The sequence below is a fragment of the Ammospiza caudacuta genome, chromosome 24 (assembly GCF_027887145.1).
Source record: "Ammospiza caudacuta isolate bAmmCau1 chromosome 24, bAmmCau1.pri, whole genome shotgun sequence".
Taxonomy (NCBI): domain Eukaryota; kingdom Metazoa; phylum Chordata; class Aves; order Passeriformes; family Passerellidae; genus Ammospiza; species Ammospiza caudacuta.
Window position 1 is genome coordinate 5,513,678 of NC_080616.1, and position 25,735 is coordinate 5,539,412.

At 55.4% G+C, this 25,735-nt stretch overlaps 1 protein-coding gene across 1 annotated transcript; it reads left to right on the plus strand.

The window, feature by feature from the left end:
- Window positions 1-1,857: 1,857 nt before the first annotated feature.
- NUAK2 (NUAK family kinase 2) lies at window positions 1,858-24,094 on the plus strand. The gene is made up of 7 exons (XM_058819453.1): window positions 1,858-2,070; window positions 14,487-14,607; window positions 17,720-17,871; window positions 19,694-19,759; window positions 21,254-21,373; window positions 22,001-22,133; window positions 22,957-24,094. The coding sequence occupies exons 1-7, from the start codon at window positions 1,864-1,866 to the stop codon at window positions 24,024-24,026; spliced, it is 1,869 nt and encodes a 622-aa protein (XP_058675436.1). The 5' UTR covers window positions 1,858-1,863; the 3' UTR covers window positions 24,027-24,094.
- Window positions 24,095-25,735: the final 1,641 nt, after the last annotated feature.

Consider the following 25,735-nt stretch of genomic DNA (forward strand, 5'->3'; position numbering starts at 1 on the left):
AAGGTCACTGCATAACCTCACCTTGGTGACAAAACCAGCCAGGGGACACTGCCACCCACCTGGCTCTGTCCTGACAGCCCCGAGGTGCTGTGAGCTCCGTCCTGTGTCACTCTGTGTCACTCTGTGTCACTCTGTGTCACCTCCAAAACCCGCAGACCGGAGTCAGGGTTTAAATCATCGTTTGGGACCCCCTGCTCTGCCAGAGCTCGCCGGGAGCGGTGGGAAAATCCAGGTTTGGGTGAGTAATCCCGCAGTTATCTCCGTCTGCCATCGATCCAGGGTGTCCTCACCCAGGCCAGAGCCCGGCAAGCGCCTTTGTTTTGGCTCTTCTGGGAAATAATTGCATTCTTTCAATATCTGCAAAGGAAGGTTTACCGCAGGGAGACCACACGGGGAGGAGGTGGTGCTGAGGGAGCTGGGGCGGCCCCGAGGAGCCTCAGCTGCTGTTTCTCCCCAGTTCTGGGCTTGGAGAATGTTCTGGTTCCTCCGTGCCAGGCTGTGTGCGCAGGAGGGCAAAGGGGGCTCTGTGGAGAGTGAGGACAGACTGCACACGCCCAGGCCTCTCCTCTCCATATTTTGCCTTAAATGTCAGTTTTTCCCTGGGTTTGGGTAGTTTCTCCCTGAGATTTGGCTGCTTTTCCCCTGGGATTTGGGGCAGTTTTCCTCTGGGTTTGAGTGCAGTTTTCCCCTGGGGTTTGGTGCAGTTTTTCCCTGGGTTTGGGCGATTTTTCCTTGGGTTTTGTTACAGTTTTTCCTTGGGATTTGGTGCAGGCTTCCCCTGGCATTTGGGGCCATTTTTCCTTGGGATTTGGTGCAGTCTTTCCCTAGGATTCGGTGCAGTTTTACCCTGGGATTTGGTGCAGTTTTTCACTAAGATTTGGTGCAGTTTTTCCCTGGGATTTGGTGCAGATTTTCCCTGAGTTTGAATGCAGTTTTTTATTGGGTTTGGGCGCAGTTCTTCCCTGGGTTTGGGTGCAGTTTTTCACCGGGTTTGGAAGCAGTTTTCCCCTAGGATCTGGTGCAATTTTTCCCTGGAATTTGGTGCCGTTTTTCCCTGGGTCTGGGTGAAGTTTTTCCCTGAGTTTGAATGCAGTTTTTCACTGAGTTTGGGTGCAGTTTTCCCCCCGGGATTTGGTGCAGTTTTTCCCTGGAATTTGGTGCAGTCCTCCCCTGGGTTTGGGTACAGTTTTTCCCTGAGTTTGGGTGCAGTTTTCCCCCCGGGATTCGGTGCAGTTTTCCCCTGGAATTCGGTGCAGTTTTCCCCTGGTTTGGGTGGCTTTTCCCTGGGTTTAGGTGCAGTTTTTCCCCGAGATTTGGTCCCGCGCCCTCCTTTGCCCCCTGGATTCCCTCTGCCCCCCTCTCCACACCCCCTTTGTGCCCTGGGTTCCCTCTTGCCCCCCTCTCCACACCCCGGTGCCCTCCTCTGTGCCCTGAATTCCTTCTGTCCCCCCTTTCCACATTTCTATTTCACCCCAGTGCCCCCCTTTGCCCCCTGGATTCCTTCGGCCCCCTCTCTCCACGCCTCTCTGCCCCCCTTTATCCCCTGGATTCCCTCTGTCCCCCCTTTCTACACCCCCTTTGCCCCCTGAATTCCTTCTCCCCCACTCTCCACACCCCTTCCTTCACCTCAATTTTTTTCGGGGCGCTCCCCGTCTCTCTCCCACCCCTTCCCCCGTGGTTTCCCCATTCCCAGCGCTGCCCCTGGGGGTCTCCCCGCCTCCTGCCCCCCGTTCCCGTCCCGGCCCCGCTCGGGGCGGCCCCGGCAGCCGCCAATGGGCGCGGGGGGGCGCGGCCGCCGGAGCCGCCGCCGCTTTTATCGCTCGGGCCGGGCTTGGAGGCGGCGGAGCCGGAGCCGGGATCGGGATGGAGCGGGCGGCAGGGCCCGGAGCCGGCCCCGGTTCCTCGCTGGCCGAGGGGCTGATCAAATCGCCGCGGCCGCTGATGAAGAAGCAGGCGGTGAAGCGGCACCACCACAAGCACAACCTCAAGCACCGCTACGAGTTCCTGGAAACGCTGGGCAAAGGAACCTACGGGAAGGTGAAGAAAGCTCGGGAGCGCTCCGGGAAGCTGGTAAGGATCACCCATGGGGGGCATTGTCACCGTGAGGGGTCTCTGAGCATCCTCTGTCCCCGGGGCATCCTCGGCGTCCTCGATGTATCCCCCCGGGTTCTGTGCGTCCGTCCGTGTGTCCCCCCCCGGTTCGGTGTGTCCCCCCCCGGTTCGGTGTGTCCCCCCCGGTTCGGTGTGTCCCCCCCCGGTTCGGTGTGTCCCCCCCGGTTCGGTGTGTCCCCCCCCGGTTCGGTGTGTCCCTCTCTGTTCCCGGTGTGTCCCTCTCTGTTCCCGGTGTGTCCCCGCCGTGTTTTTCACCGGTCCCCGAGCTGCCCCCTCTTCCCGCAGCCCGGCCCGGCTGCCTCCCCCTCCGCTGCTCTCCCCTTCAATCCGTTCCCGGCGCATCCTCACGGACCCCCGCGCATCCCCCGCTCCGAGCATTTCGTCCCCGGTGCATCCCCTGTTGCATTCCCCGATGCATCCCCCAGTGCATCCCCCGGTGCATCCCCCAGTGCATCCCCCGGTGCATCCCCCAGTACATCCCCCGGTGCATCCCCCGGTGCATTCCCGGTCCATCCCCGGTGCATTCCCGGCCCGGTGAAGCCCCCGGTGCATTCCCGGCCTGGTTCCTCCCCCGGTTCCTCCCCGGTGCCGCCGCTCCCGTCTCTCCGCAGCCCCGGCCGGGCCCCGCTGCCCCCGCAGCCCGCGGGAAGCTGCGCCTCTGCCCCGGCCGTGCTTCAGGGGGGTCCCAGCGGGGCCGGGGGCACCCCCGAGGGTCTCGCCCCGCTCCTCCCGGGGGGCTGCGGCTCCTCTCGCCCACTTGACCGCGGCGCCGCTTCCTGGGGGAAGGAGCGGGCGGGGACGCGGCCGCCAAAGCAAACAGCGCTCTCGGGCTGAAGGGTTTTCCCCTTCCTCTCACCCTGCGTTTGCCTTTCTCACGGTGCGGGGCACCCAGCGCGCAGCCGGGCTCGCCAAAATCCTGACTCACCCCAGGCCGCTGCGGGAGAGCGGCTCTGGCTCAGCCCGGCTCAGATTTCCTCGGGGAAAAGGGGGTTGAACGGCAAAAACGGAACCGCCAGGACTGAACATTCAGGGTTGAACCCCAAAAATTGAACCCTCAGGACTGAACACCAAAAAGGGAACCCCCCAGGATGGAACACCCAGGGTTTAACCCCGGTAATTGAACCCCCGGGAGTGAACTCCCAGGATTGAATCCCAAAGATTGAACCCCCCAGGGTTGAACCCCGGGAATCGGAACCCCTGGGATCGAACTCCGAGGATTGAACCCCAAAAATTGAACCCCCAGGATTGAATCCCAAAAATGGAACATCCAGTGTTGAACCCCCAGGGTTAAACACCCAGCGTTGAACCCCCCGGGATTGAGCTCCCAGGACTGAACCCCAAAAATTGAATCCCCGGGATCGAACCCCCAGGGTTGAACCCCGGGAATTGGAACCCCGGGGATTGAATCCCCTGGGATTGAACTCCGAGGATTGAACCCCAAAAATGGAACCCCCAGGATTGAATCCCAAAAATGGAACCCCCAGGATTGAACCCCAAAATAGGAACCCCCAGGATTGAATCCCAAAAATGGAACCCCCAGGGATTGAATCCCCGGGACTGAACCCCAAAAACTGAACCTCAAAAATGGAACCCCCAGGATTGAACCCTCAGGGTTGAACCCCGGGAATTGGAACCCCGGGGATTGAATCCCCTGGGATTGAACTCCGAGGATTGAACCCCAAAAATGGAACCCCCAGGATTGAATCCCAAAAATGGAACCCCCAGGACTGAACCCCCAGGGATTGAATCCCCGGGACTGAACCCCAAAAACTAAACCTCAAAAATGGAACCCCCAGGATTGAACCCTCAGGGTTGAACCCCGGAAATCGGAACCCCTGGGATCGAATCCCCTGGGATTGAACTCCGAGGATTGAACCCCAAAATTGGAACCCCCAGGATTGAATCCCAAAAATGGAACCCCCAGGACTGAACCCCCTGGGATTGAATCCCCGGGACTGAACCCCAAAAACTGAACCTCAAAAATGGAACCCCCAGGATTGAACCCCAAAATAGGAACCCCCAGGATTGAACCCTCAGGGTTGAACCCCGGAAATCGGAACCCCTGGGATCGAATCCCCTGGGATTGAACTCCGAGGATTGAACCCCAAAATTGGAACCCCCAGGACTGAATCCCAAAAATGGAACCCCCAGGACTGAAACCCCAGGGATTGAATCCCCGGGACTGAACCCCAAAAACTGAACCTCAAAAATGGAACCCCCAGGACTGAACCCTCAGGATTGAATCCCCGCTACTGAACCCCCAGGAACCCCCTGTGCTGCTCTGTCCTGCGGGAATCTGCAAGGATTCCACCTCAGCCGTGAATCCCCAGCCTCGAAGGGTGCGAGGGACCCCAAAACCCCTCGCAGCCCGGCCTGAGCAGGGAGGGAGAGCTGCGAGAGGCGGGACTGGCCCTGCCAGGGGAAAAGCCGCGAATCCGCGAGTTTTCCTTGACGAAATTATGATCTTGATAAAACCAGCTCCGAAAGCAGCTCTGCCCATCCGAGCCGCTGCTTTGCTGCATAATCAGGGCCTGGAAATGCAACTTCCACCCCCAGAGCTGCAGGGATCCCTCCTTCCCTCGGCATGGGCGAGCAAATTCTCCTTTCCCTTCCCTGCCCGCACCTGCAGCTCGGAAATCTCCGTTCCCTGCGCGAATTCTCCCTGCAAACCCCTCGGGATCGCTCTGTTTTCATGCAAATCCGACCCACGGGCCGCAAAATCAAATTTTCTGCTCGGCAGCCCCTCCCCGGCCCGCTGGAGGAGCAGGAGGCTCCAAACCACAAATTCTCTCCTCTCCCCACAAATTCCTTCAGCATTTCCGAGCCGGGTTCATCCGCAGCTTTATCCCGAGTTCTGTTGTTGTTCTGCTCCTTCCCCGAGTGGTTTTCGCTTCCCAAAATGTGAAAATTGGGGCTGAAAAGCTGGAGCTGCTCCATCCACGCGGATTTTTTGGATTTTTTGCCTCTGACAGAGGCGTTGGGTGTTGATCCAGCTCGTTTTAGCCCCTGCATTTCTCGTTCCTCTCTGAATTTTCAAATCCCTGCGCTCGGAGCGGGCGGGTTTGCTCGGAAGGTGACAGGAAATTCCAGGCTCCTGCAGCTGGAGGATGTTTTGGGACTTCCATGAATTATTTGTCTGGGAAAAATCCCTTTTATTTTCCCTGTAAGGAATCCTTTATCTGAGGTGATGCTTCTGCTCAGCGCCTTTCCCAATCCTTACAAACATCCCTGCGATATCAGCTGGGGAGGGAATCTCTGCTTGGTTTTCCTCCCCCTTTTTTTTCCCCCTTCCCTTTTTCCCCCCTTCTCTTTTTTTTCCCCTTCCCTTTCTCCTTTTGTTGTACTTTCCCTTTTTTCTTTTTGTACTTCCCCCTTTTTTTCTTTACTTTCTCTTTTTTTGTACGTTCCCCTTTTTCTTTTACTTTCCCCTGTTTTATTTTTACTTTCCCCCTTTTATTTTTACTTTCCCCCTTTAATTTTTACTTTCCCCCTTTTATTTTTACTTTCCCCCTTTTATTTTTACTTTCCCCCTTTTCTTTTACTTTCCCCTTTTTCTTCACTTTCCCCCCTTTTTAACTTTCCCCCCTTTTTAACTTTCCCCCTTTTTAACTTTCCCCCTTTTTTACTTTCCCCCTTTTTTACTTTCTCCTTTTTTCTTTCCCTTTATTTTTCCCCTTCCCTTTTTATTTTTCCCCCTTCCCTTTTTATTTTTCCCCTTCCCCTTTATTTTTCCCCTTCCCTTTATTTTCCCCCTTCCCTTTTATTTTTCCCCTTCCCTTTTTATTTTTCCCCTTCCCTTTTTATTTTTCCCCCTTCCCTTTATTTTTCCCCTTCCCTTTATTTTCCCCCTTCCCTTTTATTTTTCCCCCTTCCCTTTTTATTTTTCCCCCTCCCCTTTTTATTTTTCCCCTTCCCCTTTATTTTTCCCCTTCCCTTTTTATTTTTCCCCTTCCCTTTTATTTTCCCCTTCCCTTTTTATTTTTCCCCTTCCCTTTTTATTTTCCCCTTCCCTTTTTATTTTCCCCCTTCCCTTTTTATTTTTCCCCCTTCCCTTTTATTTTTCCCCCTTCCCTTTTATTTTCCCCCTTCCCCTTTATTTTCCCCCTTCCCCTTTTATTTTCCCCCTTCCCTTTTTATTTTCCCCCCTTCCCTTTTTATTTTCCCCCCTTCCCTTTTTATTTTTTCCCCTTCCCTTTTATTTTCCCCCTTCCCTTTTATTTTTCCCCTCCCCTTTATTTTTCCCCTTCCCTTTTTATTTTCCCCCTTCCCTTTTTATTTTTCCCCTTCCCTTTTTATTTTCCCCCTTCCCTTTTATTTTTCCCCTCCCCTTTATTTTTCCCCTTCCCTTTTTATTTTCCCCCTTCCCTTTTTATTTTTCCCCTTCCCTTTTTATTTTTCCCCTTCCCTTTTTATTTTTCCCCTTCCCTTTTTATTTTTTCCCCTTCCCTTTTTATTTTTCCCCTTCCCTTTTTATTTTCCCCCTTCCCCTTTATTTTCCCCCTCCCCTTTTTATTTTTCCCCTTCCCTTTTTATTTTTCCCCTTCCCTTTTTATTTTCCCCCTTCCCCTTTATTTTCCCCCTCCCCTTTTTATTTTTCCCCTTCCCTTTTTATTTTTCCCCTTCCCCTTTATTTTTCCCCCTTCCCTTTTATTTTTCCCCTCCCCTTTATTTTCCCCTTCCCTTTTTATTTTTCCCCCTTCCCTTTTTATTTTTCCCCCTTCCCTTTTTATTTTTCCCCCTTCCCTTTTTATTTTTCCCTCTTCCCTTTTTATTTTCCCCCCTTCCCGTTTATTTTCCCTTTCCCTTTTTATTTTCCCCCCTTCCCTTTTCATTTGTATTTTTCCCTTCCCTTTTCATTTTTCCCCTTCCCTTTTTTTTTTTTTTTTTTTCCATCCTTCCCTTTCTCTCTTCCCCTTTCTTTTCTATTTCCCTTCCCTTTTCCCCCTCCCTTTCCCCACCTGTTCGCACCCTCGGGGCTCTTTTTTCCCTCCCATCCCGGAGTTTTTCCCACCCCTGGCCCTCAGCCAAGCCAAACGCGCTCGGGGACCTCCCGTGGGACCCTCCCGGTGTCACCAACGCCACCCGGGGCCGGGAAAGCAGCGCCTGGAATATCCCAGAGCCTCCTTTGATCTCAGCCCTGCTCCCTCCCAGGCTGCATTCAAATCCCGATTCAAATCCCGATTCAAATCCCGATTTAAATCCCGATTTAAATCCCAATTTCCCCAAGCAGTCCGGAACAACTTCTGAAGCGCTGCCTGGGGGGTTGTGTTCATGAATCTTTCAGCAGCTGCTGAAAATACCTGTTCTGCCCCGCAAAAATTAAATTTCAAATCAATTTTTTTTTTTTTTATTTTTTGCCTTGGAAAGCATTCCCGAGCTCCAGGGGCATTTCTGGGCTGTTTCCCCTGTCCCCAGCTCCAGGGTGGCCTTTTCTCCTCCCTCTGCTCCCAAACCCCTTTGGGCAGGGAAAATTTGGGAACAAATCCCTGCTTGGCGCCCCTGGGGGAGATGGGGCAGCTCCAGCTGTGCCTGGGGGTCACAATTTTGGGATAATAAATGGTGGATCCAGCCAGGGGCACCTCCTGGAGCTGTTTCATGGATTGTGGTTCTTGCTCGGGGAGTTTTGGGGGTGTGAGAGGCTGAGTATTTTAGATGCTCCTAAAATACTCCCAAAATGCCCCAAAATATTGCTAAAATGGTCCAAAATGCCCCAAAATTTTGGCTCTGGGAAGGGTGTCAGGCTTTGCATGAGGCAGCAAGGAATGCTCTAAAAAATGCTCTAAAAATGCTCCAAAATGTCCCAAAATTGTCCAAAACGCCCCAAAATTTTGGCTGCTGGGCAGGGTTTGAGGCTTTGCAGGAGGCAGCAAGGAATGCTCTAAAAAATGCTCTAAAAATGCTCCAAATGCTCTAAAATGCCCCAAAATGTTCCAAAACGCCCTAAAATTTTGGCTGCTGGGCAGGGCTTGAGGCTTTGCAGGAGACGGCAAGGAAATGCCCCAAAATGCCCCCAAATGCTCCTAAATGCCCCAAAATGCTCCTAAAATGCCCCAAAATGCCCCAAAATGCTACAAAATGCTACAAAATGCCCCAGAATTTTGGCTGCTGGGCTGGGTGTCAGGCTTTGCAGGAGGCAGCAAGGAAATACTCCAAAATGCCCCCCCCCCCAAAAAAAAAAGCTCCAAAATGCTCCAAAATACCCCAAAATTTTGGGCTGCTGGACTGAGTGTCGGGCTTTGCAGAAGACAGCAAGGAAATGCTCCAAAAATGCTCTAAAATGCCCCAAAATGTTCCAAAACGCCCTAAAATTTTGGCTGCTGGGCAGGGCTTGAGGCTTTGCAGGAGGCAGCACGGAAATGCCCCAAAATGCTCTAAAATGCCCCAAAATTTTGGCTGCTGGGGAAATGCTCCTAAAATGCTCTAAAATGCCCCAAAATGCTCCAAAACGCCCCAAAATTTTGGCTGCTGGGCTGGGTGTCAGGCTTTGTAGGAGGCAGCAAGGAAATTCTCCAAAATGGTCCAAATGCCCCAAAATACTCTAAAATGCCCCAAAACACTTCTAAAATGGTCCAAAATACCCCAAAATTTTGGCTGCTGGGCAGGGCTTGAGGCTTTGCAGGAGGCACAAAGGAAATGCCCCAAAATGGCCCCCAAAATGCCCCAAAATACTCCTAAAATGGTCCAAAATGCCCCAAAATTTTGGCTCTGGGAAGGGTGCCAGGCTTTGTAGGAGGCAGCAAGGAATGCTCTAAAAAATGCTCTAAAAAATGCTCCAAAATGCCCCAAAATGTTCCAAAACGCCCCAAAATTTTGGCTGCTGGGCTGGGTGTCAGGCTTTGTAGGAGGCAGCAAGGAAATTCTCCAAAATGGTCCAAATGCCCCAAAATGCTCTAAAATGCCCCAAAATGCTCCTAAAATGCCCCAAAATGCCCCAAAATGCCCCAAAACTTTGGCTGTGGGCAGCGTGCCCGGCTTTGCAGGAGGCAGCGGGAACTGGGAGGCTGCAGGAAGGATCTGCAAGGCTCAGGGCACTGGGGCAGCAATGAAAATATTGTTAAAATTTAACCCGCAAAGCAAAGGTCGGGGGGAAAAAACCACCTGAACACCTGGCTGGCTTTCCCAGAAGCGTTAAACACTTTCGGAATCGCTTTAAAAAGAAACCTGGGCCGGGGTTGTTGAACTTGTGCTGGGCAGAGTCCGCTGGATCCGCGCGAGGGATCCTGCAGGGCAAGGCCTGCCCTGGCTGAGGGGGTTCAGGGCCAGAAAAATGGGGTTTGGGGCAAGAAAAATGGGGTTTGGTGCATAAAAAAAGGGGTTTGGGGCCAGAAAAATGGGGTTTGGGGCCAGAAAAATGGGGTTTGGTGCATAAAAAAAGGGGTTTGGGGCCAGAAAAATGGGGTTTGGGGGTACAGAAATGGGATTTGGGGATACAGAAATGGGGTTTGGGGCCAGAAAAATGGGGTTTGGTACATAAGAAAAGGAGCTTGGGGCCAGAAAAATGGGGTTTGGGGGTACAGAAATGGGGTTTGGGACCAGAAAAATGGGGTTTGGGGGTACAGAAATGGGGTTTAGGGGTACAGAAATGGGGTTTGGGGCCAGAAAAATGGGGTTCAGGGCCAGAAAAATGGGGTTTGGGGCAAGAAAAATGGGGTTTGGTGCATAAAAAATGGGGTTTGGGCCAGAAAAATGGGGTTTGGGGACATAGAAATGGGATTTGGGGCACGGAAAACGGCATTTGGGGGTACAGAAATGGGGTTTGGGGCTGCTAAAATGAGTTTTGGGACGACAAAAATGGGGTTTGGGGCCAGAAAAATGGGGTCTGGTGCATAAAAAAAGGGGTTTAGGGCCAGAAAAATAGGGTTTGGGGGTACAGAAATGGGATTTGGGGATACAGAAATGGGGTTTGGGACCAGAAAAATGGGGTTTGGGGCCAGAAAAATGGGGTTTGGGGATACAGAAATGGAATTTGGCAGAAAAATAGGGTTTGGGGCACGGAAAACAGCATTTGGGGGTACAGAAATGGGGTTTGGGACCAGAAAAATGGGGTTTGGGGCCAGAAAAATGGGGTTTGGGGGTACAGAAATGGGATTTGGGGATACAGAAATGGGGTTTGGGACCAGAAAAATGGGGTTTGGGGGTACAGAAATGGGGTTTGGGGCCAGAAAAATGGGGTTTGGTGCATAAAAAAAGGGGTTTGGGGCCAGAAAAATGGGGTTTGGGGATACAGAAATGGGGTTTGGGGCTGCTAAAATGAGTTTTGGGACGACAAAAATGGGGTTTGGGGCCAGAAAAATGGGGTCTGGTGCATAAAAAAAGGGGTTTAGGGCCAGAAAAATAGGGTTTGGGGGTACAGAAATGGGGTTTGGGGCCAGAAAAATGGGGTTTGGGGGTACAGAAATGGGATTTGGGGATACAGAAATGGGGTTTGGGACCAGAAAAATGGGGTTTGGGGGTACAGAAATGGGGTTTGGGGCCAGAAAGATGGGGTTTGGGGATACAGAAATGGGATTTGGGTACACTAAAATGGGATTTGGGGATACAGATTTGAGGGTTTAGGGCCACAGATATGGGGTTTGGGGCTAGAAAAATGGGATTTGGGGGTACAGATATAGGGTTTGGGGCCAGAAAAAATGGGGTCTTGGTTCACAAAAATGGGATTTGGGAGGCCAGAAAAATGAGGGTTTGGGGCAATAAAAACGGGGTTTGGGGACAGAAAAATGAGGTTTGGGGCTACAGAAATGGGATTTGGAGGTACAGAAATGGGATTTGACTTGGGCCCAGAAAAATGGGATTTGGGGCCACTAAAGTGAGTTTTGGGGGTACAGAAATGGGATTTGGGGCCAGAAAAATGGGATTTGGGGCTACTGAAAAGATGGGGTTTAGGGCAAGAAAAATGGGGTTTGGGGCCACACAAATGGGGTTTGGGGTTACAGATATGGGATTTGGGGCCAGAAAAAAAATGGGGTTTGAGGGTTGAAAAATGGCATTTGGGGCCAGAAGAATTGAGTTTGGGGCTACAGAAAGATGGGGCTTGGAGCCAGAAAAATGGAGTTTGGGGCCAGAAAAAGTGGGGTTTGAGGCTACAAAAAATGGGATTTGGGGCTGCAAAAAAATGAGACTTTTGGCCACAGAAATGGGGTTTGGGGCTACAAGAATGGGATCTGGAGGTACAGAAATGGGATTTGGTTTGGGGCCGGAAAAATGGGACTTGGAGCCAGAAAAAATGGGACTTGTGGCCACAGAAATGGGGTTTGGGGCCAGAAGAATGGGGTTTGAGGCTACAAAAAATGGGGTTTGGGGCCACAAAAATGGCATTTGGGGCCGGAAAAATGGGATTTGGGGCCACTAAAATGAGTTTTGGGGCTACAGAAAAATAGGATTTGGGGCTACAGAAAAATGGGGTTTGGGGTTACCAGATATGGGATTTGGGGTCAGAAAAAGATGGGGTTTGGGGCTAAAACCTGTGGGGCTAGGGGCCAGAAAAAGTGGGGTTTGGGGCTATAAGAATGGGATTTGGGGCTATAAAAATGGGACTTGTTGCCAGATAAATGGGGTTTGGAGCTAGAGAAATGAAGTTTCCCACAAGAATGGGATTTGGGTCCACAGAAATGGCATTTAGAGCCAAAAAAAGGACTTGGGGTGCCCACCCTGAGCCCCCCTTTCAGAGCCACCTCGGGGGCTCCGGGCCCCTCTCCCGTTGCTGGGAGATGCAGCGAGGCTCCCTGGACGGGATTAAAGCTGTTCCGCATTCTTGTCTGGGAGGGGAAAAGAGAAAAAAAGAGGAGAAAAAAAAAGAATAAATTAAAAAAAAAAAAAAAAAAAAAAAAAAAAAAGAAAAGGTTCTGCTGGATTCAGTTGTAAATTCAGCCCTGGGAGCGCTTTGTGTGCCCGCAGCCCCTTTGAAAGGGGATTAGAGGGCGGCTGTTCTATTCTTACCCCTCTTTCTCCTCCCTTTTCAATCTCCTCCTCCTCGTGGAGGAAAAGTTGGAAACGCAAACCCGGAAAATTCCAGGTCTCCCACCCCCTTCCTGCTTTATCACCCAAACTTTCTCTCTTGCTCGTAGAAATAAAGTGGTTTGGAGGCTGAAAAAAAAAAAGCGAGGTGTGGGGTTTTATTGCTTTTCCTGACGTCAGGAATTGGCTGCTGTGGTTGTTGTTGTTGTGTTTGTTGTTGTTGTGTTTGTTGTTGTGGTTGTTGTTGTTGTGGTTGTTGTTTTATCTCCCGAGTTCTGCGAGCTGGGCACATTCCTGAGGCAGGACACGACCCATGCCAAGCTCAAAAATCGGGAGAAGGGATGTGCGAGATGAGGGAGGAGGCTCGGGGGAGCCCCAAAAATCCAGGATGTGATTCCTGACGGAGGAATCTTGGGGAGCCCCCGAAAATCAGGGTTGTGTTACCTGATGGAGGGTGAGGGAACCCCAAAAATCAGGACCAGGGCTACCTGAGAGAACGTTCAGGAGCCCCCAAAATCAGGGCTGTGCTGCCTTGATAGAGAGCAGGGGGCCCCAAAATCAGGACCAGGACTACCTGAGAGAAGGTTCAGGAGCCCCCAAAAGTCAGGGCAGGGCTACCTAATAAAGGTCAGGGAACCTCAAAAATCAGGGGCAGGTCTGCCTGATGGAGGAGTCTTGGAGAGCCCCAAAAATCAGAGCTGGGCTACCTGGGAGGAGGCTCGGGGAGCCCCAAAAATCAGGGTTGTGTTACCTGATGGAGGAGTCCTGGGGAGCCCCAAAATCGGGGCTGTGATGCCTGATAGAGGTCAAGGAACCCCAAAAATCAGGAGCAGGTCTGCCTGATGGAGAAGTCCTGGGGAGCCCCCCAAAATCATGTCTGGGCTACCCAGGAGGAGGCTCAGGGAGCCCCAAAAATCAGGGCTGTGCTGCCTGATAAAGGTCAGGGAACCCCAAAAATCAGGAGCAAGGCTGCCTGATAGAGGAATCTTGGGGAGCCCCAAAAGTCAGGGCTGGGCTACTCAAGAGGAGGTTCAGAGATCCCCAAAAATCAGGGCTGTGTTACCTGATGAAGGACACTCAGGGAGCTCCTAAAATCGGGGCTGTGCTGCCTGATAGAGGTCAGGGAACCCCAAAAATGAGGAGCAGGTCTGCCTGATGGAGGAGGCTCAGGTAGCCCCAAAAAATCAGGAGCAGGGCTACCTGAGAGGAGGCTCAGAGAGCCCCAAGAATCAGGACTGTGTTACCTGATAGAGGAATCTTGGGGAGCCCCAAAAGTCAGGGCTATGTTACCTGATGGAGGAGCCTTGGGAACCCCAAAAATCACATCTGGGCTACCTGGGAGGAGGCTCAGGGAGCCCCAGAAATCAGGGTTGTATTACCTGATGGAGAAGGTTCAGGGAGCCCCAAAAATCAGAGCTGGGCTACCTGGAAGGAGGCTCGAGGAGCCTCCAAAAATCAGGGCTGTGTTACCTGATGAAGGACACTCAGGGAGCCCCCAAAATCGGGGCTGTGCTGCCTGATAGAGAGCAGGGAACCCCAAAAATGAGGAGCAGGTCTGCCTGATGGAGGAGGCTCAGGTAGCCCCAAAAATCAGGACCAGGACTACCTGAGAGAAGGTTCAGGAGCCCCCAAAAGTCAGGGCAGGGCTACCTAATAAAGGTCAGGGAACCCCAAAAATCAGGGGCAGGTCTGCCTGATGGAGGAGTCTTGGAGAGCCCCAAAAAATCAGAGCTGGCCTACCTGGGAGGAGGCTTGGGGAGCCCCAAAAATCAGGGTTGTGTTACCTGATGGAGGAGTCCTGGGGAGCCCCAAAATCGGGGCTGTGCTGCCTGATAGAGGTCAAGGAACCCCAAAAATCAGGAGCAGGTCTGCCTGATGGAGAAGTCCTGGGGAGCCCCCCCAAATCATGTCTGGGCTACCCAGGAGGAGGCTCAGGGAGCCCCAAAAATCAGGACTGTGTTACCTGATAGAGGAATCTTGGGGAGCCCCAAAAATCAGGACCACAGCTGCCTGGGAGAAGGTTCAGGAGCCCCCAAAAATCAGGGCTGTACTGCCTGATGGAGGCTTAGGGAACCCCAAAAAATCAGGAACAGGTCTGCCTGATGGAGGAGTCTTGGAGAGCCCTAAACATCAGGGTTGTGTTACCTGATAGAGGAATCTTGGGGAGCCCCAAAAATCAGAGCTGGGCTAACGGGGAGGACCCCCAAAAACAAGGAGCTGTCACAGGTTTCCCTCAGTGGCAGCTTCCCCCTCGTTTTCAGCAGCAGGATTTGGGAAGAACAAAGCCCAAATGGATAAATTTGGCTTTTTGGGCGCTGTTTCCATGGAGCTGGGGATGTTTGTGAGCCCTTCCCAGAACAGGGGAGGGAGGAATCCCTTCTTTGGGAACTCACAGCCCCTTCCGTGCTCCTCCCCCACAGGTGGCCATCAAATCCATCCGGAAGGACAAAATCAAGGATGAGCAGGACCTTGTCCACATCCGGAGGGAGATTGAGATCATGTCCTCGCTCAACCACCCCCACATCATCGCTGTGCACGAAGGTGAGCCCTCCTCGCCCTTCCCCTTTCCATGATCCGAGCATCTGGAGTGGGCTGGGTACCCCTGGGGGGCTCTTGGGGTGGGTTTGGGTGGGTTTGGCTCAGTTTGGATGGGTTTGGCTCAGTTTGGATGGGTTTGGCTCGGTTTGGATGGGTTTAGCTCGGTTTGGATGGGTTTAGCCTGATTTGGCTCAATTTGGGTGGATTTGGCTCAGTTTGGGTGGGTTTGGCTCGATTTGGGTGGGTTTGGCTCAGTTTGGGTGGATTTGGCTCGGTTTGGGTGGGTTTGGCTCGGTTTTGGTGAGTTTGGCTCAGTTTGGGTGGGTTTGGCTCAGTTTGGATGGGTTTAGCTTGGTTTGGGTGGATTTAGCCTGATTTGGCTTGATTTGGGTGGATTTGGCTCAGTTTGGGTGGGTTTGGCTCGGTTTGGATGGGTTTAGCTCGATTTGGGTGGGTTTGGCTCAGTTTGGGTGGGTTTGGCTCAGTTTGGGTGGGTTTGGCTCGGTTTGGGTGGGTTTAGCCTGGTTTGGCTCGATTTGGGTGGGTTTAGCTCAGTTTGGGTGGGTTTGGCTCGGTTTGGATGGGTTTAGCTCAGTTTGGGTGGGTTTGTGTGGGTTTGGATGGGTTTAGCTCATCGTGGGTGGGTTTAGCCTGGTTTGGCTTGGTTTGGATGGGTTTAGCTCAGTTTGGGTGGGTTTGCCTCAGTTTGGGTGGGTTTGGCTCGGTTTGGGTGGGTTTGGATGGGTTTAGCTCATTGTGGGTGGGTTTAGCCTGGTTTGGCTCGGTTTGGATGGGTTTAGCTCATCTTGGGTGGGTTCAGCCCAGCCCTCTCCTCCCTTCCAGGACCTGGCCCCGTTCCTGGCCGCTCCCAGGCAATGCAGATGTTCCTGGGCTGTGTTTTTGGTTTTTCTCCAGTGAGGGGAAATACCTGCTCCAGGAATCGCCCTTCCTGTCCCATCCCCTCCTTCCCAGACAGGGAATCCAGTGGAAAATGTGGATTTTGGACACTCAGCCCCTTCTCCCTGCTCACAAATGTGGATTTTGGACATTCAGCCACTGCTCCTTGTGGATTCTGGTGGATTCCAAAATCCACACTCAGCCCCTGCTCCCTGCTGTCAAATGTGGAATTTGGTGGATTCCAAAATCCACATTTAACCCCTGCTCCCTGCTCACAAACATGGAATTTGGTGGATTCCAAAATCCACATTTAACCCCTGCTCCCTGCTCACAAATGTGGATTTTGGACATTCAGCCACTGCTCCTTTTGGATTCTGGTGGATTCCAAAATCCACACTCAGCCCCTGCTCCCTGCTCTCAAATGTGGAATTTGGTGGATTCCAAAATCCACATTTAACCCCTGCTCCCTGCTCACAAATGTGGATTTTGGACATTCAGCCCCTGCTCGTGTGGATTTTGGTGGATTCCAAAACCCACATTTAGCCCCTGCTCACAAATGAGGATTTTTGGCTCAGTGCAGGGAGGCTGAGCAGGGGCTGAGCGTGGCTGTGCCCAGCGTTCATCCCGGAGATTTTGGCATCTCCGTGGCTCTGCCCTGAGCCTGAGGCAGGGTTTAATTTAATCTCAGTCCTCCTCATTCCCTCCCCTGGAGCACTGGAAAACCAAACCACAGCTGCTGGGAGAGTTCCTGGTGCTGGGAGAGTTCCTGGTGCTGCCGGGCTCGGCTTTATGGCCAGGGCTGGGCTTTGGGGTAATCGAACCAGAACCAGACTCAGCCTAAACCCTCAGCTAGGTCAGGCTTAGCAGATCCTTGTGCTGAGCCTTTCCTGGGGCTGGCTGTGCTCCTGCTGCCGGTGTCTGTGAGGGATCCAGGGCCCTTTTGTGCTGCAAACAAAGGCGAGCAGGGCTGGCAGCTCCTCCGCTGCGGGGCTGACTCACAGGAATTCAAAACCACCGAGCTCTGCCTCGCCGCAAACAGGAAAAAAAAAAAAAACCAAACAAAAAAAAAAAAAAAAAAAAAAAAAAAAAAAAAAAACAAAAAAACAAAAAGTCGCTCCTGGCTCCGGCAGAGCCTTTTATGGGAGAGATGGGAACGGCAGGAAGGTCGTGGCTGGGCCGGTGTTGTCACCTTCCCTTGGCGGGGTTCCAGCAAAGACAGCGTGCCTGAGTCGCCTCTGGGGACAGAGACGGTGGTGGCAGAGCCTCGGTGGTGGCACAGTCTCTCGGTGGTGCCACAGCCTCGGTGGTGGCACAGCCTTTGTGCTGGCAGAGTCCTGGTGGTGGCACAGCGAGTGGTGGTAGAGCCTTTCTGGTGGCCCCAGTCTCAGTGGTGGCATATCTGGGGGTGGCACAGCTGGTGATGACACAGCTGCTGTGCCAGCAGCCCTGGTGGTGGCACAGCCATGGTGGTGACAGAGCCTCTGTGGTGGCAGAGCCTTTATGGTGGCACAGCTGGTGGTGGCACAGAGCCTCTGTGGTGGCACAGCAAGTGGTGGCACAGCCTTTCTGCTTTCAGAACCAGTGGTGGCAGAGCCTCTGTGGTGGCACAGAACCCCTGTGGTGGCACAGCCTCGGTGGTGGCAGAGCTGGTGGTGGCACAGCCTTTATGATGGCAGAGCCTTGGTGGTGGCACAGCTTCTGTGGTGGCAGAGCTGCTGTGCTAGCACATCTGGTGGTGGCACAGCCACTGTGGTGGCACAGCTGGTGGTGGCAGAGCCTTTATGGTGGCACAGCCTTGATGGTGCCACAGCCTTGTTGGTGGCACAGCTGATGGTGGTACAACCTCTGTGGGGGCACAGAACCTCAGTGGTGGCACAGCCTCGGTGGTGGCACAGCCTCAGTGGTGGCACAGCCTCAGCAGTGGCACAGCCTCGGCGGTGGCACAGCCTCAGCAGTGGCACAGCCTCAGCGGTGGCACAGCCTCGGCGGTGGCACAGCCTCGGTGGTGGCACAGCTGCTGGGCCAGCAGCCCTGGTGGCCCTGGGGGCTGTGGGTGGGTGACAGCTCTGATGCCCCCCCCCCGACCTGCAGGTCCCAGTTTAACCCAAGACTGAAGGCAGGGACTGGTGTTAGCGTCAACCAAAGCTCCACCTGCTCATTGACAGAACCTCCTAACGAGGTTTGAGGGTCCCTTTTAACCCTTTCCTGCCTCCCGCAGTGTTTGAGAACAGCGCCAAGATCGTCATCGTGATGGAATACGCCAGCAAGGGCGACCTGTACGAGTACATCAGCGAGAGGCAGCGGCTCTCGGAGCAGGAGGCGCGGCACTTCTTCCGCCAGGTCGTGTCCGCCGTCTACTACTGCCACAAGGTGGGTGACACGGGGACACCGGTGACACGGGGACACCGGTGCCACGGGGTGGGTGGCACCAGTGCCACAGGGTGGGTGGCACTGCCCTGCCCAGGGCTTCCCGGGGCTTTCCCAGGGGAAGAGTGTCTGGATGCGCTCCTGAGCCCTCCTCCTGATGGATTCCAGGCTGGGTGGGCTCCTGGGTGCTCCTCGTGATGGTTTCCCAATGGTTCCCCTGTGGAAGGGGCTCCCTAGTGCTCTTCCTGATGGTTTCCCAATGGTTTCCTGGCTGGATGTGCTCCTGGGTGCTCCTCCCAATGGATTCTGGGCTGGATGGGTTCCTGAGCCCTCCTCCTGATGGTTTCCCAGAGGAAGAGTGGCTGGATGGGCTCCTGGGTGCTCCTCCTGATGGATTCTGGGCTGGATGGGCTCCTGAGCCCTCCTGCCAATGGTGTCCTGGCTGGATGGGCTCCCAAACCCTCCTCCCAATGGTTTCCCGATGGATTCCAGGCTGGATGGGCTCCTGAGCCCTCCTCCTGATGGTTTCCCAGCTGGATGGGCTCCTGGGTGCTCCTCCCAATGGATTCTGGGCTGGATGGGCTCCTGAACCTTCCTCCTGATGGGTTCCCAAGGGTTTTCTGGTGGGATGGACTCCTGGGTTCTTCTTGCTATGGTTTCCTGACTGGATGGGCTCCTGAGCCCTCCTCTTGGTGGTTTCCCAGAGGAAGAATGGCTGGCTGGGCTCCTGAACCCTTCTCCCAATGGATTCCCAATGGTTTCCCTGTGGGATGGGCTCCTGAGCCCTCCTCACGATGGTTTCCTGATGTTTTCCTGGAGGGATGGGCTCCTGAGTGCTCTTCCTGCTGGATTCTCGATGGTTGCCCTGCTGGATGTGCTCCCCAGGTCTCCTCCCTGCAGCCGCACGGGAGCTGAGAGCAGCTTGTGCCTCTCCACCTTCCCCACACAAGGGTTGATCCTGCCTCGAGTCCCGAGGGTGTGGCAGTGCCCCGGCAGCTTTTGGGCGCTCTTGGCTGCTGCGGTGTGAGGGTGACTAACCCGGCCTGGCACTGTCACCTCCCCTCCCAACCCGGCCTGGCACTGTCACCTCCCTCCCAACCCGGCCTGGCACTGTCACCTCCCCTCCCTCCCTAGCAGACGGAGACGCCGCCCAGAGCTGCCCTCGGGGCTGGAAGCCAAGCCTGGGTCACCTGTCCTGATTGGGTCACCTGTCCTGTTCGGGTCACCTGTCCTGATTGGGTCACCTGTCCTGTTCGGGTCACCTGTCCTGTTCCTGATTGGAGTGTGAAGCTGCAGGACCCTCCCCAGCCTGTGGGTGATGCCCTGGCAGGACCCTCCCCAGGCTGTGAATGGAGCCCTTGCAGGACCCTCCCTGGGGCTGTTGACAATGCCCTGGCAGGACCCTCCTGACAGGACCCTCCCCAGGTGTGGGTGATGCCCTGGCAGGACCCTCCAGCCCCAGGGTCTCCCTGTAGGACACTCCAAGGCTGTGCCCAGCCCTCGGTGGGAGCAGGGGGTGACAGAGCAGCTCCCGACCCCAAACCAGATTGAAAGCTCTCTCCTCTGGGCACAGCAGGCCCTGCCCGAGCAGGAGCTGTGCCCAGGTGGGGCTGGCACCGCGTGCTGGCACAGCTGGTGACAATGGAGGAGGTGCAGGCGCCTCCCTGCTCCCGCTGCCCAGCTGGTGCCACCCAGGCTGGGCCACCCATGCCAGGGCCACGCCCGGGCTGTTTGTGGCTCCAGTTTGCCCTGCCCTGCCCGGCAGTGACCTCCAGGACTTTCCCTGCCTCCAGCCCTGCCCGCATTAACCCCTTCTCTCCCGCAGAACGGGATCGTGCACCGGGACCTGAAGCTGGAGAACATCCTGCTGGATGCCAACGGGAACATCAAGGTGAGGGGCCTGGGGGAGCTGCCCAGCCTGGAGGTGTCCACAGGGCCTCAGTGCCCTCGGGGCACTGAGCTCTGGCACCCATGGGATGCTGTGGAGAGCTGGCAGAGCCTGGCAGATGTGGTGGAGCCATAACTGATATTGGCTTTAGCAGATATTATCTGCTGATAAGAGGGCAAAGTCTGAGCACCCAGATCAGCACTGGCTGGATGAGAAGAGCAAATTCTGAGTGCCCAGATCAGCACTGGCAAAGAAGGGCAAATTCTGAGTGCCCAGATCAGCACTGGCTGGATGAGAAGGGAAAATTCTGAGTGCTCAGATCAGCACTGGCTGGATGAGAAGGGCAAATTATCAAATTCTGAGTGCCCGGACCAGCTCTGGCTGGATGAGAGGGCCAAATTCTGAGTGCCCAAATCAGCTGGATGAGAAGGGCAAACTCTGAATGCCCAGATCAGCTCTGGCTGGAAGAGAAGGGCAAATTATCAAATTCTGAATGCCCAGATCAGCACTGGCTCTTTTCCTGCCAGGAAATCCCAGCTTCCCCAGTGGTGATTTCTGCCCAGGAGGAAGGGCACAGCCTGACCTGGGCATCCCCGCGGTCACTGATAACGGGGTTTATCTCCACCAGGGATAATTTAGTAATTGGGAGCTCGAGGGCAGCCAGGGAAGCTCCTGCTGGCTGGGAGGTGCCAGCTCTAATGAGGATAATGAGCACCTGGGCGAGGTGGGGACCGCTGCAGCCTGGGGGGACAGGGAATGAGCTGCGGGAGAGCCTGGAAGCCTTTCCACCCTCATTTCCTCACTCTGCTCTCCTGGAGGAGAGCCTGGAAGCGCTTCCAGCCTCATCTCCCCGCCCTGCTCCTGCTGCCAGGGCCACGGGGCAGCTCCTGAATTGACGTTTTTGGGAGGCAGAGAGCAGCAGGAGCGAGATCAGGGGTGGAGAAACAGGCTGAGGGGGTTTGGAGCAGGGTCATCCCTGGAGAGCTCCAGGAACTTGGAGCCTTGGGGAACTTGGGAAAAGGGGGCTTTGGGAAAGTCTTTAGGGCTTTAGGAAAGGGGAACTTGGGAAAGAGGAACTTAAGAAAAGGAGACTTTGGGAAAGAGGAACTTTGGAAAGGAGACTTTGGGAAAGGGGACTTCAGGGAAGGGGAAATTGGGAAAGGGGAATTTGGGAAAGGGAGCTTAGGGAAAGGGGCTTTGGGAAAGAGGAACTTGGGAAAGGGGAACTTTGGGAAAGGAGATTTTGGCAAAGAGGAACTTGGGGAGGGGAACTTGGGAAAGGGGGCTTTAGGAAAGGGGAGTTTGGGAAAGGGGGCTTTGGAAAAGAGGAACTTGGGAAAGGGGAACTTTGTTGAGAAAGGGGAACTTTGGAAAGGGGAACTTGAGAAATGGGTCTTTAGGAAAGGGGAACTTGGGAAAGGGAACGTTGGGAAAAGAAGCTTTGGGAAAGGGGACTTTGGGCATGGGGCTGGCTGACAGGTGTGTTTGCCCCCCCAGATCGCAGATTTCGGGCTGTCCAACGTGTTCCAGCAGGACAAGCTCCTGCAGACGTACTGCGGCAGCCCCCTGTACGCGTCCCCCGAGATCATCAACGGGCGCCCCTACAAGGGCCCTGAGGTGGGTTCTGCCTCCCTGCGGGGTGGGGATGGCTCTGGGGCTTTCCCAGTGCATTTTGGGGTAACAGGACCCCTAAACCCGGCACTGTGGGGTTGCTGGGGGTGTGTGATGGTGTTCACAGGGGTCCGAGGATGAGGGAAGAGGCAAGGATCTGACTCCGTGTTTCAGAAGGCTTGATTTATTATTTTATGGTATATATTATATTAAAACTATACTAAAAGAATGGAAGAAGGGATTTTATCAGAAGGCTGGCTAAGAATAGAATAAGAAGGAATGATAACAAAGGTTTGTGGCTCAGGCTCTGTGTCCAAGCCAGCTGACTGTGATTGGCCATTAATTAGAAACAACCACATGATCCAATCCCAGATGCACCTGTTGCATCCCACAGCAGCAGATAACCATTGTTTGCATTTTGTTCCTGAGGCCTCTCAGTTTCTCAGGAGGAAAAATCCCAAGGAAAGGATTTTCCATAAAAGATGTCTGTGAGAGGTGTGCTGGGGTGCTGCCTCACACTGTCCCTTCCCTGGAGCTGCTGCCATCCTGGGAGTCCTGATGGGACATTGGTGGGATGGGGACAAGGACAGCCGGTCCTGCTGTCCCCTCCAGGCTCCTGTGTCCCTTTCTCAGGTGGACAGCTGGTCCCTGGGTGTCCTGCTCTACATCCTGGTCCATGGCACGATGCCCTTTGATGGCCACGACTACAAAACTCTGGTCAAGCAGATCACGAGCGGGGACTACCGGGAGCCCACAAAGCTCTCAGGTAGGGACACCCCCATCCCCCTGTGTGTGTCCCCCCTTCCCTGTGTCCCCTCCGTGCCTGACCTGTCCCATTCCCGTGTCCCTTCCTGCCCCTCCCCATCTCTCCTCCTGTGCCTGACCTGTCCCTTCCCCGTGTCCCTTTCTGTGCCTGACCTGTCCCTGTCCCTTCCCCTGTCCCCTTACATGCCTGACCTGTCCTTTCCCTGTGTCCCCTTCTGTGCCTGTCCTGTCCCTTCCCCATCTCCCCTCCTGTCCCTTCCTGTGTCCCCTCCCGTGCCTGACCTGTCTCTGTCCCATCCCCGTGTCCCCTCCTGTCCCTCCCCATGTCTCCTCCTGTGCCTGACCTGTCCCTTCCCCAATTCCCCTGCCATGCCTGATCTGTCCCCTGCCATGCCTGACCTGTCCCTGTCCCCTCCCGTGTCCCCTCCTGTCCCTTCCCCATGTCCCCTGCCATGCTTGACCTGTCCCCATCCCTTCCCCATGTCCCCTCCTGTGCCTGTGTCCCCTCCCTTGCCTGACCTGTCCCTTCCCCGTGTCCCCTCCTGTCCCTTCCCCGTGTCCCCTGCCGTGCCTGACCCGTCCCCTCCTGTGCCTGACCTGTCCTTCCCCGTGTCCCCTCCTGTCCCTTCCCCATGTCCCCTGCCATGCCTGACCTGTCCCTTCCCCGTGTCCCCTCCTGTCCCTTCCCCATGTCCCCTGCCATGCCTGACCCGTCCCCTCCTGTGCCTGACCTGTCCTTCCCCGTGTCCCCTCCTGTCCCTTCCCCATGTCCCCTGCCATGCCTGACCTGTCCTTTCCCCGTGTCCCCTCCCGTCCCTCCCCAGACGCCTGCGGGCTGATCCGCTGGATGCTGATGGTGAACCCCGAGCGCCGCGCCACCATCGAGGACATCGCCACGCACTGGTGGGTCAACTGGGGCTACAGAACGGCCCTGGGCGAGCAGGAGGAGCTGCTGCGGGACGGCGAGTCCCCGCTGGCCTCGGTGGCCGAGTGGCTGCGCCGCTCCTCCCGCCCGCTGCTGGACAACGGCTCCAAGGTGCGCTGCTTCCTCAAGCAGCACCTGCCCGGCGCGGCCCTGGAGCGCCAGCGCTCCCTCAAGAAGTCCAAGAAGGAGAACGACATCTCGCAGGCCCTTCAGGAGGCGCCCCCGGGGCCGGAGAACCCCTCCAAGTCCGTCCTCAAGCGGCCCAAGGGCATCCTGAAGAAGAGGAACTCTGTGGAGCAGAAGGCGCCCAGCCCCGGGGAGGGTGGCGAGGGTCCCCCCGCGGGGCTGTCCCGGCTCCTGCCGCCCCCCGGAACAGCGGCGGCAGCGCCCAGGAAGGGAATCCTGAAGAAACCCTCGGCCAGGGAGTCGGGCTATTACTCATCCCTCGAGTGCAGCGAGTCCGGGGATGTTCTGGACGCGGCGAGCCTGGACCTGGACGGGCCCGTGTTCGCCGAGCCCTGCCCGGCCCCGCAGGGGCTGCCGGCCCGCAGGAAAGGAATCCTCAAACACAACGGCAAATTCTCCTCCTCGGGGGGCAGCGCCGAGCCCCCCGGGACCCCCCTCGAGAGCGCAATCGGGGGTTTTGGGGAGGTGGCGCTGCCGCAGGGGCCCCGCGCCCGGCCCGGCAGCGCCGTCAGCGAGGACAGCATCCTGTCCACGGAGTCCTTCGAGCAGCTGGAGCTGCCGGCCCGCCGCGCCCCCGGGGCCGCCATGCGGGGCTGTGCGTCCGCAGAGAGCCTGCTGCGGCTGGAGGAGGAGGAGGAGCGGGAGGAAGGGCGGCGGCTGCGCCGCTGGACTGTCACCCACTGCCGCAGCCCCTTGGCCGAGCGCAGCGTGTCCCTGGCAGGGTGTGACAGCGGCACCGAGCTCTACCGGCGAGCCGTGGCTGTCGGGGGGAAGCTGAGCTGAGCCCTCCTCCCTCCTTTCCTTTCCTTTCCTTTCCTTTCCTTTCCTTTCCTTTCCTTTCCTTTCCTTTCCTTTCCTTTCCTTTCCTTTCCTTTCCTTTCCTTTCCTTTCCTTTCCTTTCCTTTCCTTTCCTTTCCTTTCCTTTCCTTTCCTTTTTCCCCCTTTTTTCCCCCTTTTTCCCCCTTTTCCCACCTTCTCCTTCCCTTTTTTCCCTTTTTCCTTTTTTCTCTTTTTCTCTTCTTTCCCCTTCCCTCCCTTCCGGGGCTGCCGGTGCTGCTGATCCACATCCCAGGATTGATTTGGCAGCCTCGGGGCAGGGGATGTCCCAGGGCCAGGACATTTAATGGACCAAAACCCCCAAAGTTGTCCCCAAGGAGGGGCTTGGGGGGCCTCGCTGCCGTCCTTCCCTCTCAAACAGTCTCATCTCATCACGGGGGTGAAAGCAATGGGTTGGGGGGTATTTTGGGGGGGTTTTTTGCACTGTTTTTGGCTGCACAAGGTAAAGGAGGGGTGGGTGATATACCTCAAACAAGCTGCAGATGTAGCAGGGTGCTGGTGAGGGCTCCAAGGTGCTGCCCGTGGGCTTTGGGGGGTGCTGGGGGCACCCAGGCCACGGCTCTGCCCTCTCCTGAGTGCTGAGAACTGGATGTGGCCAAAAGCCCGCGCTGGGAAATGCTGTGATGCCAACATCTGTCATTGTAATGTGGAAAAAAAGAAAAAAAAAGAGGAAAAAAAAAAAAAGGTGCTTTTGGTGAGGCACCGTGAGTTTATTTATTGATTTATTGATTTATTGATTTATTGCCTTTGCCCAGGCTGGTTGGAGGGCAGCAGCACGGGATGTGTCTGGCTCCTCAGAGGCCGTCCAGGGGTGTTTTTGGGGAGGTGGCTGTGTCCTCGTGTCACACACGGCTCCCTTGCACTGCTGCCGCGAGTGCTCGCTGCCCTCTCCCCTCTCTGGGCTGGGTGTTGTGTTTTCCCTCCTTGCTACAGCACGGGCTGGAGAAAAACATTAAATTAAAGCAAACGGTAAAGCTGAGTTGTCGCTGTGATTGCTGGGGGTGAGGGAGGGGCTGCTGTCCCTGTGTCCCTGTCTCTGTGCCCCTGTCCCTTTCCTGCTGGGATGAGGCTGTCCCTTTGGGGCTGGCACGGGGGGGGGGGTCACAGGGGCCCGGAATGCCACCTTTGTCCTGGCAGAGGTGGCGGGGGGCGGTGGCAGGGTGGCAGGGCATGCCCGGAATGCCACCCTGTGTCCCTTTGTGGGGGGGGGGGGGGGGGGGCACAGGGGCCCGGAATGCCACCTTTTGTCCTGGCAAGGGGGGGTCACAGGGTGGCAGGGCATGCCCGGAATGCCACCCTTTGTCCCTTTGGAGGTGGCACGGGGGGGTCACCGCGCTCGGCCCCCCGCCGCGCATTCCCCGCGTGCTTCCCGAGCCTCGCAGGAATTCCGGAGCCTTAAAGCGGCTCCCGGGGCTGAGCCCGAGCAAAGTCCCGGCGGTGCCCGAGGTGCTGCAGGGGCGGGGTGGGATGGGATGGGATCCATGGGGTGGGATGAGATCCATGGGGTGGGATCAATGGGATGGGGTCCATGGGATGGGATGGGATGGGATGGGATCCATGGGGTGGGATGGGATCCATGGGATGAGCCTGGCATGGAGCAAAAAGTCCTTTTTAGTTTTGCTGTTGGAGCATCCCAGGATGTTTCAGCCCTCTTT

Coding starts and splice junctions, on each gene's coding strand:
- NUAK2 (XM_058819453.1), top strand. CDS start 1,864: ATGGAGCGGGCGGCAGGGCCCGGAGCCGGCCCCGGTTCCTCGCTGGCC. Junction 19,760..21,253: donor ATGCCAACGGGAACATCAAG/GTGAGGGGCCTG, acceptor TTGCCCCCCCAG/ATCGCAGATTTCGGGCTGTC. Junction 21,374..22,000: donor GCCCCTACAAGGGCCCTGAG/GTGGGTTCTGCC, acceptor TCCCTTTCTCAG/GTGGACAGCTGGTCCCTGGG.